The 20,417-nt window shown below is 38.9% G+C and overlaps 1 protein-coding gene across 1 annotated transcript in view; it reads right to left on the reverse strand.

Moving 5' to 3' along the window:
- The window catches only part of LOC131248806 (probable polygalacturonase At3g15720), a 34,307-nt gene that overhangs the window by 9,441 nt on the left and 4,449 nt on the right, over positions 1 to 20,417 (reverse strand). Inside the window, exons 4-9 of the mRNA XM_058249273.1 lie at positions 18,137 to 18,301; positions 16,721 to 16,928; positions 15,278 to 15,359; positions 14,718 to 14,826; positions 13,239 to 13,355; positions 11,649 to 11,861 (exon numbers count right to left, since the gene is read on the reverse strand). Coding sequence (XP_058105256.1) covers positions 11,649 to 11,861; positions 13,239 to 13,355; positions 14,718 to 14,826; positions 15,278 to 15,359; positions 16,721 to 16,928; positions 18,137 to 18,301 — 894 coding nt within the window. The remainder of the gene's footprint in view (positions 1 to 11,648; positions 11,862 to 13,238; positions 13,356 to 14,717; positions 14,827 to 15,277; positions 15,360 to 16,720; positions 16,929 to 18,136; positions 18,302 to 20,417) is intronic.

The raw sequence follows: 20,417 nt of genomic DNA on the forward strand, positions 1-20,417 counted from the left end.
TTAAATGGCCTCAAATCTAGCTAAAACATAAATGGTTTAAATCATCATCTAATCTATAAGAAGGTGGAGAAAACTACGTGCCCTACCAAAACCCAAAAATGTAATGGAATTCACATGATGAACGAACAAAACTAATTAAAAGATGAAGCATGAAAGCAACTAATATTAAAATGAGTCCGGATCCTCTGTTATCAGGTCAACAGAGAATTCCTGATACCCTAATTCTCATTGGTCCACGTCATCATTCACTAAAAAAATAAAATTCACATGATGAACGAACAAAACTAATTAAAAGATGAAGCATGAAAGCAACTAATATTAAAATAAAGTGATTTAAGATGGTTATCTCACCATTGCAAGCTACTGAAAATTCTTCTATGTTAGGGGGTTTCTTTGAGTGTGTGAGAGAAAGAAATGTACAATCTCTCCCTTAAAATGGTTTCAATGGCTTTGTATAGAAAGTATTTATTTAAATGAATGATTTGGGTTGACTAATTGGTTTTGTTTTATGATTTCAAATTTCATTGATTTGGCAGTCCACTTCTTTGGTAACTAATTAAAACATAATTCTAATAACAATGGAAAGCTATAAATATTCTTTGGAGAACTTCCTTTTTAGATTCGATATAATACATTCCCACACATTTTTAATTCTCACCCTCAGACTGTATGTTGGATATGGAACCATGTTTCAATAATCAAAACCATTTATATGGTGGGCCTTAATGTTGATGGTTGATATCTGAACAAATTTTCATGGTTGGAGAATCCTATCAAATGCATTCAAAGTAATGGTTAGAAGAGACGGTCCATATTCAAAGAAAAATAATGAATTGATTGAAGGATGACAATTTTACAATATTAGACTTTTCTTTTTTATTCCCCATACACAATGGTCAATGAGGCACATACATAAGCGGTTTGGAGATTTTAGTTCGGGTTACTAGAGCCCATGGTCCATTAATCCAGACCGTTGGTCAGTTGGTTAGCACCTTGGATGAATCCTACCCTCAAAACTCTCCAGAAAATCCTAGCCATAAATCTTGGGACATTCTGAAGTCGGATGTAGTAGTACATGACCATATCTCTCTTCCATTCATCTAATTGTAGGCTTCAATTCTAAAGTCTATGATTTTCCTACTTGTAAGGTGGGCCACACCTGTATTTTTGTGTCAGACCATCGGACCATCCATTGATTTCGAAGGGGTGTGCCCTTTGATGAGTGGAACATCCTAATTCTCATTTGTCAGTACTCGTTTCCATGTCATGCATGGCAAGAAATCTCTCAATAGCACACGTTGCAGGAGGGGTGTATCAATTCACCACGTCCGACCATCTAGGTACCCTTTTATAATATTCGTAGATGGTTCATAGTTCCAAAATAACAACGGTTCATGATACTAACCTCCCTTTATGTGCACTTTTTCACACCATGGGCACATTTTTCTGATCATTGGTAATCTAGGTGGGCCCACCGTGATGTGAGTGAGAAATCCACTCCGTCCATTCCTTTTGTGAGATTATATTAGGATAAGTGACTAAAAATAAGGTAGATCTATAACCTAGGTGGGCTGCACTAGAGGAAAAGGTGGGAAGAGAAATGCCTATTGTTGAAACCTCCCTGAGTCGACGGTGATGTTTATAGGCCATTCATACCGTCCATAGCATCATTCATATTAAGAAGAACTGAAAACAAAAATATTTGCCTAATACAAAACTTGTGTGATCCTGGGAAATTTCAATCATGAATGCTAAATCCTCACGTTTTTGGTCCACTTGATTTTGATCTACCTCATTATTGATCTCATGTCCTTAATATGATCTAAGAAAATGAATAGATGGTGTGGATTTCTAGCTCCCACCTAGATTCTTGCAAGAGGAAGGAGGAAGTTCACGTGGAAGGCTTTCGCAACTGCTTGAGATTGGAGGTGTACACGAATCAAGCTAGTTTGCTCAACTTGACTCAAAAAAGCTCAATTCAACTCGGTTCAAAACTGAGTTCGAGCGGAGTCGAGCTGATTTTTTGAGTTTGAAAAAATTTCAAACTAAGTTCGAGCTTGACCGAGCTCGACTCCACTCGACTCGGATCGAACCCCAACTTGAATCGGACTAGTTCGGTGACTTAGCTATTTTGATATTGATGTTGCTCACCAAGTATTTGATGAAATGACTTAATGAAGTGTTGGCAAGGGAGGTACGGATACAAAAGAAATACCCTTGTATTTTGATTTTGATGTTGCCTATTAAGTATTTGATGAAATACCTGTAAGCTATTACTGATGTTTTACATATCATGAAAAATTGAAGGTGCACTCAATGTGTTTGTGAAAATGATGCACATGCTTGATCTTGGCTCGAACTTGGCTCTAACCGGCCTGAGCTGCCAACCTAACCTAGCCGGGCTCGCTAGTCAGGATGGAGGACCGAGTCGAATTAAGTTTGAGCTCGGGTCAACTAGTGGCCGAGCCAAATCATGATGTACCTAGTTCGATTTAATTGGACTTGTGTACAATTCCACTCGAGATAATGACAGCCAGGTAGTACTCTACTTAGATAATGACAACTAGGGAGCGGATTCGTAGATAATGATAGCTTGGGAGCGGATTCGTGCGACCCCCGCCTCACCAGGGAGTGACTTAGGTGTTACCCGGATAACACCTTAGTGGGTGATACCCTTACCGTGGGGCCCAGCTTGATGATGTGTTGTATATCCGTGCCATCCATCCATTTATCCATCCCATTTTAGGGCTTTCTTATAAAATTTAAGCAGATAAAAATGTCAGGTGGACCACACCACAGGAAACAGTAGTGATTGAGTACCTTACCATTAAAAATTCCAAAGGGTCATCATAAGGTGTCCCTAATGTTTATTTTACATCTAACCTATTTATGATGTTAAGAAGACCTGGATGAAGGAAAATACAAATATTAGCTTGATCCAAAACTTAGTGGCCCATGAAAATATTTTAAGGGTCATTCATTACTGTTTCTAATGGTATGGTGCACTTGAGATTTGGATCTTCTTAAGCTTTAGTATCAAGTCCTAAAATAAGATGAAAAAACAGATTCACGGCGTGGATATATAACAAACGCATCAACCTGGGCCCCACACGGTTAGGGCAACACGCATTAAGGCATAACAGCTAATCCGCTACTGCTCACCCAAAAATGGTGCGGCCATCCCCCCTTTTTATTTATTTTTTATTTTTTATTTTAAACACGCACACACACACACCCACACACTCACGCCTTAGTGGGATTTCACCACCTATGGATCCTCGAACCCTTGACCGGTGTTGAAACTCCTAAGAGTCTACCACCAATGCGGCCATGCCTCCCTTGATGTACGTGTTCTATATCTAAGTGGTCCATTTTTCCGAATCATTTTAGTACATGAGCTCAGCAATGAAGCAGACCCAATTCTCAAGTGGACCACACCATAGGAAATAGTGGTGATTAGCCATTAATGAGCTACATAAGTTTTGTATCAAGCTGATGTTTGCCTTATCAATTGGTTAGATGGCAAATAAACATTACGATAACATTTCGGTGGTACCTAGGAAGTTTTTAACGGTAGGGTGTTCAACCATCACTCTTTTCCTATGGTATGGCCCACCTGACATTTGGGTCTTCTTCATTTTTGGGGTCATACCCTACAATGATCTGAATAAAAACGGATGAACGGCATGGATATAGAATGCATACGTCAAGATGGCCCCACGGTAACGGCGCCAGCTAATCCGCTCTCAGACAGCGATGTGAGGAGATTTCGTAAGCGGACTGCGTGGTACATCTGTCGCCTGACTATGATGTACGTCTTATATCCAAACCGCACATCCATTTGAAGAGATCATTCCAGGACATTGGCCTAAAAATTAGATAGATTTAAAGCTGAAGTGGACCCAAAAAAAAGAAAGGCAGATCCCATCAGAAATGACGTTACGAACCTAATGTATGGATGGCAAGACTTGGAGAGGTTTCAATAATAGGCATTGCCCTTGTTTTTGGACGTCGTGTGGACCACTTGGGTTTTGGATCTGTATCATTTTTGGGGCCATGTCCCAGCATGATTCGAAAAAACGGATGGTCGGGATGGATTTCCCACAGACATCACAGTAGGCCACCATTAGAGTGGGACCCATATGACAGACCGCTCTGGGAAGATTTCAACGGTTGGTATTTCCTACCCTATTCCAGCGTCTCACGGCCCCCCTAATCTCCTGATCTGCCTAATTTTTGAACTATCGACAAAACGTAATATGGAGAAACTGATGGACGGTGTGGATATCTGATATCTTTCAACCATCGTGGTGAGCCTTACCTGTCTTCCACAACAACCGGTTTCCGCAAAGACTCGCTGAAACTGAAAACCATGCCAAAATGAGAAATTTACGACTGTTGAGCCCACCTTTTATCCAGTGGTTTTTTAAAGCAATACAACCTTAGAATACGCACCTGGACCTCCTCGTACGGAGTCGGAATTTCAGGACGAAAATACCCCCACCTTCCTTTCGAAGACGAGCGCTGACGCTCCTCCAACCGAGAATTGTACGAACGGCTCGAAAGAGATCAAAGTTACATGGCCCCACAGCTATGTATTTATTATATCCACAACGTTCATCCATATTTCGAGATCATTTCAGAGCATTATCCCCAAAAGAAAAAAATCATATCCAAAGATCAACTGGACCACACCACAAACAGCAACGGGGAAATTGATTTTCACCGTTAAAAATTTTGTAGGGCCCACCATGACATTTATTTTCCATCCAACCTATTCATAAGGTGACAAAGGCCTGGATGAAGAGGAAAAACAAATTTCATAATGATCCAAAATTCTGTAACCCCTAAAAGGGTTTCAATGGTAGACGTTCAATTCCCCACTGCCTTTTACAGTGTGGTCCACTTGATAGTTAGATCTATCTTATTTTTCGTCTCAAGCTTTAATATAAGCTCGCCAAATAGATGGACGGTTTGGATATAACACAGACCTCATGATGGGACCTACAAAACTAAAATGGCAAAAAAAAAAAGCCACAAAGGGCTGCGGCACTACCGCCGGTTTGACGGCAGGTTCGGCAGCAGTGCCGCCGGACCCGCGGTAGTGCCACAGCCGTCTGACTTTTTATTTATTTATATGACTTGTTTCATAAAAACCCGAGTGTTAACCTTAAAGGATGGTCAAATTTAAGTGTATATATATATATATATATATATATATATATATATATATATATATATATATATATATATATATATATATATATTTTTTTTTTTTCTATCTTTCAATTTATTTCTTTGTCTATTTATTTAACAAGCATATCTCCTAAACTAGAATGATTTACTTAACGTACCACATATGATTTTGGGGTAGGAGAAGCTAATTAAGCCAACCAACCTATTTATTTTCCAAGATTCCATCGAGTCGATGGTCGAAAATCCATTTCTTTCAGTTTGTGGTCAATTTCAATCACTTCGCGGTCAAACTGGAAATTTAGCAGGTAAAACATGAAATTGAGCAGGGCAAACATGAAATTAGGGCTGAAAGTCGGGCTAGTTGGTTCGGGTTGGGGCTCAACCCTAACCCAATCAAAGGTTCCTATGCCTAAACCTTGACCTAACCCAACCCAATCTTGGGTTGGGAATTCTCAACCTAAGCTCAACTCAAGAGCGCTCGACGGGTTGATTAGGTTGGTTGAGTGTATACATGTCTATTTGGGAGAGAGAAATCCGACATATCTTGTTAGCTTAAGTCCTTGAAAATGACGTAGACAAATGGGACCAGACATCACTAGTGTACCTTCTACACATATAATCCACACTCAATTATAATTTATAAGTAACTAATATATTGATTGGGTTCGGGTTGGGTCAGGCAACCTGAGACCTTAACCCAAACCCAACCTAAGTTTTATCGGGTTGGTGTTTGTATAGCCCAAGCTTGAGATCGGACCTGATATATCCTGCCCGAACCTAACCCAATGTCGGGTCGGTCACAGGTCGGTTGGGTTGTACCCGCCCAACTTTCAGTCGTACATGAAATTAAGGGGGGCAAACTAGAAATTCAGAGGGGCAAACATGAAATTGAGCGGAGGAAACTATAAAATCAGTGGGGCAAACTAGAAAATCAGCAAGACAAATTAAAAAATCAGCAGGGCAAACTAAAAAAATCAGCCAGGCAAACTAGAAAATCAGCAAGGCAAACTATGAAATCAGCGGGGCGAACTAGAATATCAGCGAGGCAAACATGAAAATCAGCGGGGCAAACTAGAAAATCAGCAGAGCAAACTATGAAATCAGCGAGGCAAACTAGAAAATCAGCGGGACAAACTAGAAAATCAATGGGGGAAACTAGAAAATCAGCAGGGCAAACTAAAAAATCAGCGGGGCAAACATGTAATTGAGTAGGGTAAACATGAAATTCAACATGGCAAACTAGACAATCAGCGGAGCGAACTTAACAGATATTTTCATGTCTTGAGCTGATAAATCTAAACTTATCCAATGTTCATATGGACCACACCAAATGAAATTTTAAATTGAACTTCTATTGTTGATCATTTCTTAGGGGCTACAGAAGTTTTGGATCAAGCTTATAATTGTTTTTTCTATTAATCCATATCTGTATGATCTTATGAATTGGTTTGATAACAAACAAATATCACTGTTGGGCCTATTATGGTTTCAACGGTGGAAATCATTATGCCCATTGTTTCCCGTAGTGTGATCCACTTGATCTTTTGATATGCTTTAATTTGGGGCTAAACCGCTAAAATTAGATAGAAAAACGGGTGGACGACATGGATATACTACATACATTCAATGTGATTTTCATGTTTACTCTGCTGATTTCCTAGTTTGCCCCGCTGATTTTCTAGTTTGCCCCGCTGATTTTCTAATTTACCCCGTTGATTTCCTAGTTTGCCCCGCCGATTTTCTAGTTTGTCCCGCTAATTTCCTAGTTTGCCTCGCTGATTTTCTAGTTTCCTCTGCTCAATTTCATGATTCTCTGCTTCAGTCTGTCTTCTCTACTTCTTCTAGTGGATGCTGCCTATGTGTTGTTGTTGTGGGCCTTCCCTTGGAGGTATTGTCGCTAAAGTTAGTTTAGGGTCTTGGATGTGAGATTATAGCAGCAGACTATGGTCTATAGTCAGAAGTTGGGAGGGCTAGATGGGAATGTGTGGCAGCTGGTTGGTTTGTATAAGTGGAATATTGTATGTAGGGAGAGTGGTCGCTTCCGCCCGTGAGATTTTAAGAAGGTCGAAGAGTGGAGGAGTCGGATTTGCCTCCGTGTTGTTGGTGAGTGAGGTGGTGTCTTCTTGATAGTGTTTATGCCAATTGAGGGGCAGCTTGGTATGTTTTAAGATCCATGGGATTGCTGATACATGTCCTTTTAAACATAAACCTATGTTTGCCTCGCTCAACTTCATGTTTGCCTTGCTCAATTTCATGTTTGCCTCGCTGAATTTTCAATTTGACCGCGAACTGATTGAAATTGACCATGAACTGAATGAAATGGATTTTCGACCACCAACCCGATGGAATCTTGAAAAATAACGAGGTTGGAAAATATTTTTTCTCTAATACATAATTATATAAATATGTATATATAAGTATATAACAATATTTTTTTTATCTTTTAATTCATTTCTTTGTCCATGTATTCAACAAGCTTATCTCCTAAATTAGAAAGATTTGTTTTTTTTTTTTTACACACGCAATCACACCCCCACACACTCACACTAGTGGAATTTCACCAACTATGGATACTCGAGCGCTTGATCGGGTGTTGAAACTCCTAAGAGTCTACCACCCAAGCAAGAGTAAGGATCCAAACTAGAATGATTTGCTTAACGTACCATATATGATTTTCATGCAAACATGAAAATGAGCGGGGCAAACATGAAATTCAACAGGACAAATATGAAAATGAGAGGGCAAGCATGAAAATTAGCGGGGCAAACATGAAAATGAGCGAGGCAAGCATGAAAAAGAGCGGGGCAAACATGAAAAAGAGTGGGGTAAACTAGAAAATCAGCGGGGGAAATATGAAAAGCAGCGGGGCAAACTAGAAAAATAGCGGGGCAAACTGAAATATGAGCGGGGCAAACTAGAAAATCAGCGGGGGAAACATGAAAATCAGCGGGGGAAACATGAAAAGCAGCGGGGCAAACTGAAATATGAGCGGGGCAAACTAGAAAAACAGCGGGGCAAACTAGAAAATCAGCGGGGGAAACATGAAAAGCAGCGGGGCAAACTAAAATATGAGCGGGGCAAACTAGAAAAACAATGGGTTCTTTAAATCTGTAATATCTTATTTATGAAGTCAAAGCATAAAAAGCAAATGACAAACTAGAAAAACAGCGGGGCAAATTGAAATATGAGCGGGGCAAACTAGAAAATCAGCGGGGGAAACATGAAAAGCAGCGGGGCAAACTAAAAAATTAGCGGGAGAAACATGAAAAGCAGCGGAGAAAACTAAAAAAATAGCGAGGCAAATTGAAATATGAGCGGGGCAAACTAGAAAATCAACCTAGCTATTTTTCAAGATTCCATCGGGTTAATGGTCGAAAATTCATTTCATTCAGTTCGTGGTCAATTTCAATCACTCGGGGTCAAACTGGAAATTGAGCGGGACAAACATGAAATTGAGCGGGACAAACATGAAATTGAGTGGGGAAAATAAAAAATTTAACGGATAAAACATGAAATTGAGCAGGGCAAACATGAAATTAGGGCTGAAAGTCGGGTCGGTTAGTTCGGGTTGGTGCTCAACCCTAACCCAACCCAAGGTTCTTATACCTAAACCTTGACCCAACCCAACCCAATCTTGGGTTGAGAATTCTCAACCCAAGCTCAACCCAAGAGGGCTCGACGGGTTGATTGGGTTGGTCAGGTGTATACGGGCTAATATTTTCGTTATTACATTAGTTTATTATATTTCAATATAGGACTTATTTTTTGTATCTATGATTTTATTAATTATATACGTGATTATTCATCACAAAGAACTTCATTTTTTTCTTTAAAAAACCAAGCTAAAATATAGGACTACTCCTTTAAAAAGTCACGTAGCATAGCACGCAATCTATTTGGGAGAGAGAAATCCGACATATCTTGTTAGCTTGAGTCCTTGGAAATGACGTGGACAAATGAGACCCGACATCACTACTGTACCTTTTACACAAACAATCCACACTCAATTATAATTTATAAGTAACTAATATATTGAGCTGGTTTTAAGCTGTTCCAAATTTGAAACTTTTATAAATCATTCTAAGTATAGAAAAACGAACGATGTGAATTTCTCATCTCTTGTGTAGCCTACTTTGAGTTTTGGATCTACCTCATGTTTGATTTCATGTCCTAAAATGATCTCTCAAAATAGATGGAATTGTTATAAACCATTCTAAATATAGAAAAAGGGACGCTGATAACCCACGTTGCCCATGCTTTGTTTTCCCCGGGTGGTCTAAATATATGCCAGGCAGATCCAACACTGAACTCTCCCGAGGTAGTGTTAACCCAAATCTTTTTGTCTTCTGACGCTGAAGTACATATCCCGTCGTCCGAAACATTGTTAACATATTATCACAATCGAAATAGGAAACAAATCTAGCACTTATGCAATTTAGCGCACGTGGTCGATGTCACTTTCGACGGGACTTCGATGGCATTGATTCATGTTTCCTCATGATTTCTAGTTTGCCCTCTCTTTTCATGTTTTCCCTTGATTTTCTAGTTTGCCCTGCTTTTTTTTTTGTCCCGCTCATATTTCTGTTTGCCCTGCTGTTTCATGTTTTTCCCGTTGATTTTCTAGTTTGCCTACCCTTTTCATGTTTTCCCGTTGCCGCTACTGCCGTGATGGTTAAATCGTAATCTGATCTTAACCCAATGAACGGACGGTCGGATTTCTTTTAGATGCTTGCTCACTCATTTACATGGTGCGCTTCATCTTTCTCTCTCTTGTTGGTTTCTCCGCTGCACATTCCCACCTAGATGAGAAAGGATCGCGAGATTCCGTCAGCAGGAAAGATCTCAGCCATCGATTCTCCTTGTACAGGCGAGAAGCTGAACTCAACTCCGCTGCGCGATCTCTTTCTAACCTAAATTCTTGTTTAACAAATAGACAAAGAAATGAATTAAAAGATAAAACATAATTTTTATATACTTATATATACATATTTACATAATTATGTATTGAGAAATAATCAGAGAAAATTGTTAAAAAAAAAAACTACAGAACGCATTGCTTAATTTCAATGCCGTGTGGCATTTTTTTTAAATGTTAGAATGATTCATGGGTCCCATCATGATGTCTGTGTTATATCCAAACCGTCCATCTATTTGGTGAGCTCATATTAAGGCTTGAGAAAAAAAAAAAAAAAGATAGATCTAACTATCAAGTGGACCACACTGAAAAAGGCATTGGGGAATTGAACGTCTACCATTGAAACCCTTTCAGGGGTTAATGAAGTTTTGGATCATTATGAAATTTGTTTTTCATCTTCATCCAGGTCTCCATGAGAAGATCGAGCGCATATGAATGAACTTAGATGGGGAGGATTTCTCACAAACATCATAGTGTGCCCCAACTTAGACGGGGAGGATTTCTAATGGTTGACGCTCATTCAACACTGTTTCATGTAATGTGGTACACTTAAGATTTGGATATACCTCATTTTTCGTCTCATACCATAAAATGATCCGGAAAAATATATGGACGGCATGGATGAAAAGCATAAATCATGGTGGGGCCCACGGACCACAACGATCCGCCATTGGCGGTTGGCAGGCGGAGTAGCCAATCCGTTTCTGTGAAAAGGAGGGGTATTTTCGTCCTGGAATTTTTCGTCCGTACGAGGAGGTCTAAGTGAGTATGTTAAGTTTGTATTGTTTCAAGAATATCCCATGTATAAAAGGTGGGGTCCACAGTCGTAGATTTCTCTGCCAAAATCCTCTCCAAATCTTCTCCTCCTTCGAAATCTTGATCTGAAGCAATCTACACCGTTCCTTCTTATTTCTTACCACACAACCAACCAACACATGAGATCAGAATCCGTGTTAATCAAGGATTCAAACCCAAAAGTGTTTCAATGGTAGACGTTCAATCCCCCAATTCTTTTTTCAGTGTGGTCCACTTGATCTTTGTATCTGTCTCATTTTTCATCCCAAGCCTCACGGCGAGCACGCCAAATGGATGGACGGTTTCGATATAACACAAACCTCATATTGGGACCCACACAACTTAGTGACGTCAACACACCAGCCAGGTCAGTGGTGTGTGCTACACCAGCCAATCCGCTTCCGGTCCAGCCAGCCCGGACGCTTGAGTAGTCACTAATGCATATGCGTGCTAAACTGCATATTACACAACATAAGACGTAGTGGCACACGTGCTATACTGCTCATCCGTGAGAGATCCGATCCATTCATCGGGTCAGATGAACATGGATAGACCCAGGGAAACATTACTACGAAAAACAAACCGAAAAAGCGGTTTTCATTTCCACAAATTTCTAATTGATATAGATTTTTCATTTCCACGAATTTATTTTGGCTGTCCAAACAGGCAGCCCAAAAAAGAAGAAGAAAGCGAACTGCTACAACCACAACAACATTAGAGCATTTTAGTGTAGGCATGGAACTTGGGGCACGCAAGAAGTGCAAGGGGGCCCATGTGCATTGATGCAATAAGATGATAGCTTCATTCCTGGAACGGCAGGTTGAAGTTGAACATTGTCAAGAACAATATCGGTGCAGCCGACCGTCTTACTACATTCTAGCTTGATGGCCACCTCCCGGCTTGATGTCCCTTGAAATCCAACGAACTTCGCGTTGCTTATATCAACTGCTGAACTCTTCACACCCATCCATTGAAATCAAAATGCCATTAGAAAACATGGACATGAAAAAAACGTAGATAGCTTGTGTGGAACATATAAGTTACAGCCATACTAGGTTGGATAGAACTTTTATGCACCATGACATTTACTACAATTTTGATGTAGAGTGGGTTGCGGACACTTTCATGACTAATATGAACCAAAAAAGGTCTAATTGGAGGTGGAAGTTATCAAGACCGTCAAAACCTTAAAAAAAAACATATCTTGCAAACTAGAATGAGTTACTTGACATACCATATATGATTTTGGGGGAGGACGTACGTGCTGCTCTAGCCAACATAGCCGGGTTGCATGCCCACATGGAATTTGTGAGATTCCATCCAATCGCGATCAAATTTACTGCTTATTTTCGTTTTTACTATTTTTAGTAAGTTTTGGTTTGATTGTAACTTTTTCATTCCTTGGACATGAAAAGTGTTTAGAAAAATTAAGAGAATAACATGTTAAGTTACATAAGACACTTAATAAAAATAGTAAATTTACTATTTATATTGAGTTACGAATTTTAGGAAGTTTTAGTAGTTATGAATTTGAGGGAGTTTTTATAGTTTAATTTTAAAACTTCTTCCAAGGCATGGTATCCTTATTTAAATGGTCGTAGACTTATTTTATTTCGTCAATCAATCAATTTACAAATTTTCATGAATATTATTTCTATTTTTTTTTCCTTTGAAGTGGATTTGATGTAGTTATTCTTGAGGAAGATCGTGATCAACCTCATCATGTTCATACCTACGTCAAATTTTGAAAATAGTGCATGTGTGGAACTCGAGTCCAGCTATCTAAGCCATCCTAATTGTGGATTTGACTATATCCACACAGTTAAAGATGACTAACTATCCAATTAATGGCTATTAAATGGATTATTAAAATAAAAAATAGTGAGTCAGCATGAGTTTTAAAATGACGAGTCCTGTATTAGTCAACAAAGTTTTAAAATGGCGAGAGTTAGCCATTCGAGAAAAGAGCTTGACTCAGTGAGTAATGTGGCTCGAGTCATGGCAAGTTATGTAGAGCTGATCGACTCAACAAGCTGGTTAAACAAGTCTAGCTGAGTTGGGATCCAGTCACTCTTGTGAGCTCAATTTACCTGTGATTCATCTCAATAACTCGCCAAGTCCAGTTGAGTTGACTCGGCCAATGTTATAGGCGAGTTGGCTACCTTTGGAACTTTCGTCCTCTATAAAGTCCTTTCTTTTGATGACATATAAAGGGGAAGAATAAGGAGAGTGCATCAAAATAGAGTAAATCTCATTTTGAAGTAATGTCTTATTCTCTAATTCCAAAATCATAAGGACAAAAAAAAGAAAAGAAAAAAAGCACCATTCTTACTTGATTGTTGCAGTTGTGATAACCATTACAATAGTATTGGTCAATGATGATTGGATTCTCAACGTTGTTGATATGCATATCATCAAATAGGATCCCTCGAGCGTACCCAGACCCTCCCTGTAGACAATCAAATACATAGGAAGGGATTAGGAAAAAGAAGAAGAGAAAAAGATTAAAAAAAGACACCTATTTATATGAAAATAAATGTTTAGGGTATGTTTGGATGCTAAGTTGAAATGAATTGGAATAGTTGTAATCTTTCCATATTGATTGGCGAAGCAAGAGATGAACATGAACAACGGTTCTTTTCTATAGTCGCTCTGGGGGAACTATCTGCCAATCTTGAATCCATGCAAGTCCAACTTGAAACTCATGAAATTGCCATTCACAGCTTATTTCATATTGTAATCAGTCATTGAATTGAATTTCAGTACTCAAATCAAGTGGAAATGACCAAAATGGTGGCACCAAACATCATGAAACGTCATGTATTTTAGGGTTGGTTTGGATACCACCAAATAAGTAACTTTTTCTACTTACTATAGATAAGTGATTTATTTTACTTTTTCTACTTACCACAGTAGATAAGTGATTTATTTTAGATAAGTAAGTTTGGTTTATGATTAGTTATAAGTAACTTTTTTTGCTTAAAAGTACTTAATCATTTTAATTAAAATTTTTAATTAGGTTTTTCACTTTTCATAAGTTACCGGAGAGAAGCATCAAGAGGGACAAAAGAGAAGAGAAAATGATAAATATGCTGTTTGCCAAATATACTTATCTTCTTAATAGGTAGAAACTAAGATATGTTACTAGTAGGATAAGTAACTTGTGATCTAAACGCCCCATTAATGATTAATCAGCCCAATTCTGAGCAAAATATTACGAAATTTCTTTATATTTGCTACAACCAAATGCACCCTTCATCAAGAAACCGCGATTGCATTTCCTTCTAGTTGAATTTAGATGGACTCATTGCAATTTGAATTTGGTACAATGGAGATAGTGAAGTCAGAATATGGTAAGATCATCTCTAAATGGTAAACTTGGATAGTAGGACCTGTCATGGATATCTTGTGTTTTAAAAACCAGTCTAATTAAGCAATTAATCCTATCCATCGCTTTTCTTCACTTTCTACCATTGTTTGTCGGTGGCTAATGATCCGACGGATAGTATCATCTACTCTTTATGTAATTTGAACCATTTGCCAATCCACAGTAGGGACGACTGGATTGACGGTCCCAAAAAATAATAGAAGTGGCCACACATGCTTTTAAGAGACGACTCTACCATATTCAGTTTCTTCAGTGTTATGAATAAAAATGGTTGTGCCAGAACTTGGTTAATTTCCTGTACATGGAAATTTCAATGTATTGCAATCCAATTCAATTGAGCATCCAAACATACCATCGGTGGTGCAGATAAAATAAAATAAAATAAAATTTCTTGGCCACATGATCTTCTTAGAGCTCAATTACCTGCCATGTCTTGATCCTGGCCCCAGTTAAAGTTCCTGTGAATGTACAATGCATCACTTGGACATTTTCAACCTCTGCAAATTCGTCGTCTTTGCCTAAGCTTCCAATGCTGGGAGAGGACTAACTAAATCAGAATGTTGTATTTTACAGATACTAGGTTTGGACTGAAATCTGATATGTTAATATTAGAAGGCTGATTCTAGTCTATAACACATGGTTGTACGGCTCATCAATCTAGACCGTTCATTGGTGGAACTTACCATGAATGGAACAATCTCAAAGTATATCCTGGATTGAAAGATCCTGACCATTTGATAAGTGAACCACCCAAAATGTTCCATTAAAAAAGAATAAAGATTGGGTGGGTAGGATGTCATTCAACATGGAAGACTTTTGGGACAGTGGACCACACCTATTGAGTGGTCCACCCAATGAGCATACCATCTTTACTTTTTACCCATTGTGTATAGACAGTGGACCACACCTAATGAACGGTTCAGATCTTGTACATATCAGGGATCATGCTATTTTTATAGGTAAAGCTTGAAGATCATAACAACCTTATACCATGACCCGGTCCACATGTCACCCAGCTGATATTAACGTTCTTGCCACCATTACCAATAGCAATGCAATCATCTCCTGTCAAAGGATAGAAATATATTAGATAAAACCAGCAATACATGTAGGGGGTGAAAATGGGTCCAATCAGCCCTTGGGTCAATTGGCCTGACTGGCTTTTGTGGTGAGAAGAGACCCGGCCAAGCTAAATGGGAAGTAGGTGGGGCTTGGGCTAGACAGGTGACCCATTTAAGTAAATGGGTCGGGCTTGGTCGAACCATGGTTAAAAGACTCAGCCATTCAGACCAACTTGTTCAGACCTGAGTCGTGACTCATAGTTTTGAACCAATCAGGTCCATCACTCGTAAAAGTCTAACTATTAAAACCATGGTTGAACCCTGACAGACCTGACCCTCCCATGTTCTCTGTCAATGGGTTGGGTCAGACTCCAACCCGACCCAAAATCTAAAACAAAATAAAGAAAAAAAGTATAGAAGATTTATCTACAAATTCATCACATGCGAAAGGGTACTTATACCTTTAGCCTTATATTCAGTTATTAGACCTGGTATGAGTCGGGGGCCGGCCCATTGGGTCTGTTGAGCCTGACCCAATTACAATTGAATGGTAAGGTTGGGTCGGGCCACGGTAATGGATGGTGGGTTGAGCTCATGTCCATTTTTAAAACACCCTGACTTGGCTCGACCGACCCCAAATACATTGACATACAAGGAAGAAGGACATGATGAGGTTGAACACTGTATTCTTCAAGGATAACTATTTCGAAACCATGGAGTTTCTCTAGATTCTTCACATAGATTCCTCAAATCCACGAGGAAAGAAAATAAAAAAAAATTTCTAATAATTTTGAAAATAAATTGATTAATAATAAAAATGAGTTTACAATCCTTTAAATAGTGATATTAGGAAGAAGTTTCACAATCAAACTCCAACTAAAACTCTCTAAATCGTGACTTATTATAAATAGTAAATTGGTAAACTTATTATTCATGGGCTATCATGATTTCTACTAGACTTCATGGTTTTCGGCCAAAAATAGTAAGTGTACAATTTGACCTAACCATGTTATTCTCCTAATTTTTCTAAGCCAACTAAAGCTTGTTATAAATAGTAAAAACAGATATAAAATGGATTTTCGATCGTCAATTCGATGGAATCTCGCAAATTCGGCATGCGCAACCCAGCGTAGTGGGTTGCTTGGCTAAATTAGCTTCTCCTAACCAAAAAACATATATGGTACATCAAATAACTTATTCCCATTTGCGAGATATGCTTGTTTTAAGGTTTTGACGGTCCAAATCACTTCCGCATCTGATTGAGCCTTCTCTAGTCCATCTTGGCCATGAAATTGTCCACGACTTACTCTACATCATACATACATACACATATACATATACATAGTAGGGAAGAACGAGGAGTACCTGTTCCTATGGTGGATTGCCAAATATTCACATATTGGGAGCGTTCAATGTCTATACCATCAGTGTTTGGGCTGTCTGCAGGGGCCGTTATAGTAACTGAAGAGATGTATACATTGTTGCAACTGTTGATGGAGATATGATTCCTCGGGTTGTCGAAAAGCGTTATGCCAGTAACATGAACGTCATTGCATGCATCTAATAGCAGTGCCTGCCTCACCATAAATACATGTTGTGATTCATGTGTTTCAAGGCCCATCCCATGTTCGATTTTTAAGTGGTCTGGATTTAAGGAGGAAGTGGGCCAGGTTTTCCTGGGCCCTCACCTGTCCACAGCATGTTAGGCTCGATTTGGAATGTGGCTAATTGCCCAGCTGGCCCACTCCTTATTTCATGCTGTTGAAGGAAATGACTCGGACTTGTCCGAGTTGACTCGAACTCGGTCAGAACTGATCTGGTTTGACTTAGGCGAGTTGAGTCAATTCATCCCTGACTCAGTTGAGTCCCGACTCAGACTTGAGACTGGACAAGTAAGTCCGAGTAGCTGAGTGTTTCTAACCATGGCTTGCTGACTGGGCCAGGCTGGGACTTATATGAGCTGGGCTTGGATATTATCTCATGGGCTTTGAACGGGCCCAGACCTGCTAATTTACTTCCCTGGCTGGGCTTAATGGACAGTCCAGATCAATTGATCAGATTGTCCGTGTGTCCCAACTCCAAATGCAACTCAGAGCACCGAAGGGGCATATATTTACCGTTGGTGCGAGCGTACATTTCTGCAAAAAAAAAAAAGAAAAAGAAAAAAAAGGAAGACTTCAGAAAGATAATTGTAAAAACCTCCCTGCTATTTTGGATTATTATATTTACCTCCTTCTCACACGCAACTAGTTGTAGATGCGTGGGTTCACAACACAAATTCTTTATACGTTGATTTGGTTTATGTGTGATAAATCAAAGTCGATCATCTAATGGGCCCATCATTTGTGTGTCATGGCCTGAAAATCAGGTTGGCCAGTCAAGTGTACCACATGTATTCTAAAAAATGGACGGTCAAAAATAATTGCCAAATAAGTACATGATTAGGGCCCACCTGATGAATATCTCGGATCATGCACACTTTGGCTCTAGAGAGGAAGTAGGATTCTATTACGAGTGGCTTCACTACTGCAAGCTTTGCATGGTTTAGGATCGGGTGTGCGTTTAATACCACATGGTAATTGGTATTGACTCGACAAACACCAATCATTGCATGTTGGTGATAGATCCGAACCATCAGTAGTGGATTACCTCTCAAAGATCTTGTAATCTAAAAAAATCTATGTTGATTGGTTACTCAGGTTTGGACGGCCAAGAAAGTTTGATGCAATGGTCCATAGAAATGGGTATTATAAAATTTATTTTATTGGGTTGTAAGGATACCTTCTCAGGGTGTATTTTGCAAGACTGGTCCCACCAGACGGCACCCTGACCACCAATTCTTCCAGATCCGTTGATTTCGAGGCCATTTACACCGTGAAAGGTCAACCACTTAATGGCCCCACCCCATCCTTCAATTGTGTTGGGAGCAATCAGATTCCCAAGAACCTGCAACATCCATCATTCAAATTTTTATTTTATATAAACTATATCAACCCTAAACCTGAATTTAATTCGAAATAGGACACTTTTGGAAATTAAAAATGATATTAAAAAAAACATCTAATTATATACTAAAACTCATAAACTATCCTTAAATGACTAAAATAAATATTCAAGGATACACTTTCACTCTTAAAACCCTAAAAGTAGAAAAAAAAATAAAATAAATGAAAACTTACTAAAATAATAATTTTTAACTTTAAGCCCTATTTAATCTTTAAAACACATTTCAGGGACATAGAACTCTTTCATAGCTTTTTCAACGTTGAAATGGATGAGCAATCACAAAGTTGTGGCCATTCATCCAGTTTTAGTGGCGAAATGGAGCTTTACATGGTACCACATGTAACATTTTGGTTGCATTAATACATATAGCATATGTGAGGCACTTGAAAGTTGATGAGAGCACATGTCACTACATTTAAGGTGCTTGAACATGAATGGTTCCACATATGGAATATATGGGGAATGCGATGCATGTGTATAGAATATTATATTCTTGCATGTACCATATTACTAATAAGGTATTTGACCCTTTTAGGAAGTACATACTATCTTTGCTTAATAACCATGGTGGTGTACTCATTTTTCTAAGTAGTGTGCAAAAATTAATTTAACAAACTATGGCCTAACTCCTTAGAATAGCTTGTTGGTACACAACTTTGTGAGGATTTAAATGACTTTTAGAATAGAGCTAGTTCTAAGTTGCCTGATTAATAAACATCCCATGTATAAGCACATTTTGATAGATGTCAGGCACTAATCCTTATGATTTATGTTTTAGGAATTTTACCCAAAAAAAAAGAAAAAAAGTACCTACTTAATATGGAATTCAAGTCCTGCTATCTTTTTCAATTATTTATTTATTTACTTATGTTATATAAAATAAGCTACCCTATTAATTTCCTATTAATTTAAGTAATATTGGAGTAACTTTCCATTAGATTTCCGAATGGAAGTGGGGTCGGGTCCGTCATGAGCTAAGGGGCCAACAGCTTGGGTGGGCCCCACCATGATGTTTATGTGACATCTACCTCAACAACCAAGCCTGTCACCTTATGTTAGGCCTAGGCCCAAAAATTAGTCCCATCCGTGATTCAAGTGTGCCACAAGATTGGAAATAGTATATAAAGCAACCCTCAACCTCCAAATTATCTCCTTTAGTGTGCGCACCTGAATTATGGATGGCTTGGGCCTTAGTTCTAAATTTTGGAATGATACCTACTGGACAGAGTGGATTTCATATAATCATCATGATGGGCCCTTAAAAATAAATGGTTGTCTCTCTCCTTGCTATTTCATTTGGAAAGGCCTGCTGAATCACAAGTCAAATTGATCTTATTTTTCTTCGGGTCTAGTGTGAGATCACACAGCTAATAGTCGGAGTGGATCACTCATATACATCTAGGGGTGTACACGAACTAAGCTAGCTCGGTTAGCTCGCTGGACTCGACTCGAAAAAGTTCGATTCGACTTGGTTTGAAGTTGAGTTTGAGCCAAATCGAACTGATTTTTTGGGCTCAAAAATGAGTTCGAGTTGGCCCCAGCTTGACTCGACTTGGATTGAATCCAGCTTGAATGGAACTAGTTCGATGACTTGGTTACTTCACTATTGATGTTGCTCAGCAAGTGTTTGATGAAATGACTCAATGAAGTGTGGCTGGTGGCAAGGAAGATATGTACATGAAACCAATACCCTTTTTTTATTATTTTTATTATTTATTTATGTTGCTTAGAAAGTGTTTGATAAAATACATGTAAAACCATTACTTCTGTTTTACATATGGTGAGATTTTAAAGTTGCAGTTTAAGTGTTTGTGAAAATGCCTCAATGACAAACTCGGCTCGATCTTGGCCCAAGCTGGCCTGGGCTGCTAACCAAATCGAGCCGAGCTCAATTCGAGTTGAGGTCAGCTAGTGGCCGAGCCGAGTCGAGCTGAGGCTAGCTCGACTCGGTTCGACTCGATGTACACCCCTATATATATCATGGAAGACCTTAAAAAACTAAGAGTTATACAGCTAATGGCCGAGGGTGGGTCTTACATGCACATAATGTCAAACA

Source organism: Magnolia sinica, chromosome 1 (assembly GCF_029962835.1).
Source record: "Magnolia sinica isolate HGM2019 chromosome 1, MsV1, whole genome shotgun sequence".
NCBI classification, from domain to species: Eukaryota; Viridiplantae; Streptophyta; class Magnoliopsida; order Magnoliales; family Magnoliaceae; genus Magnolia; species Magnolia sinica.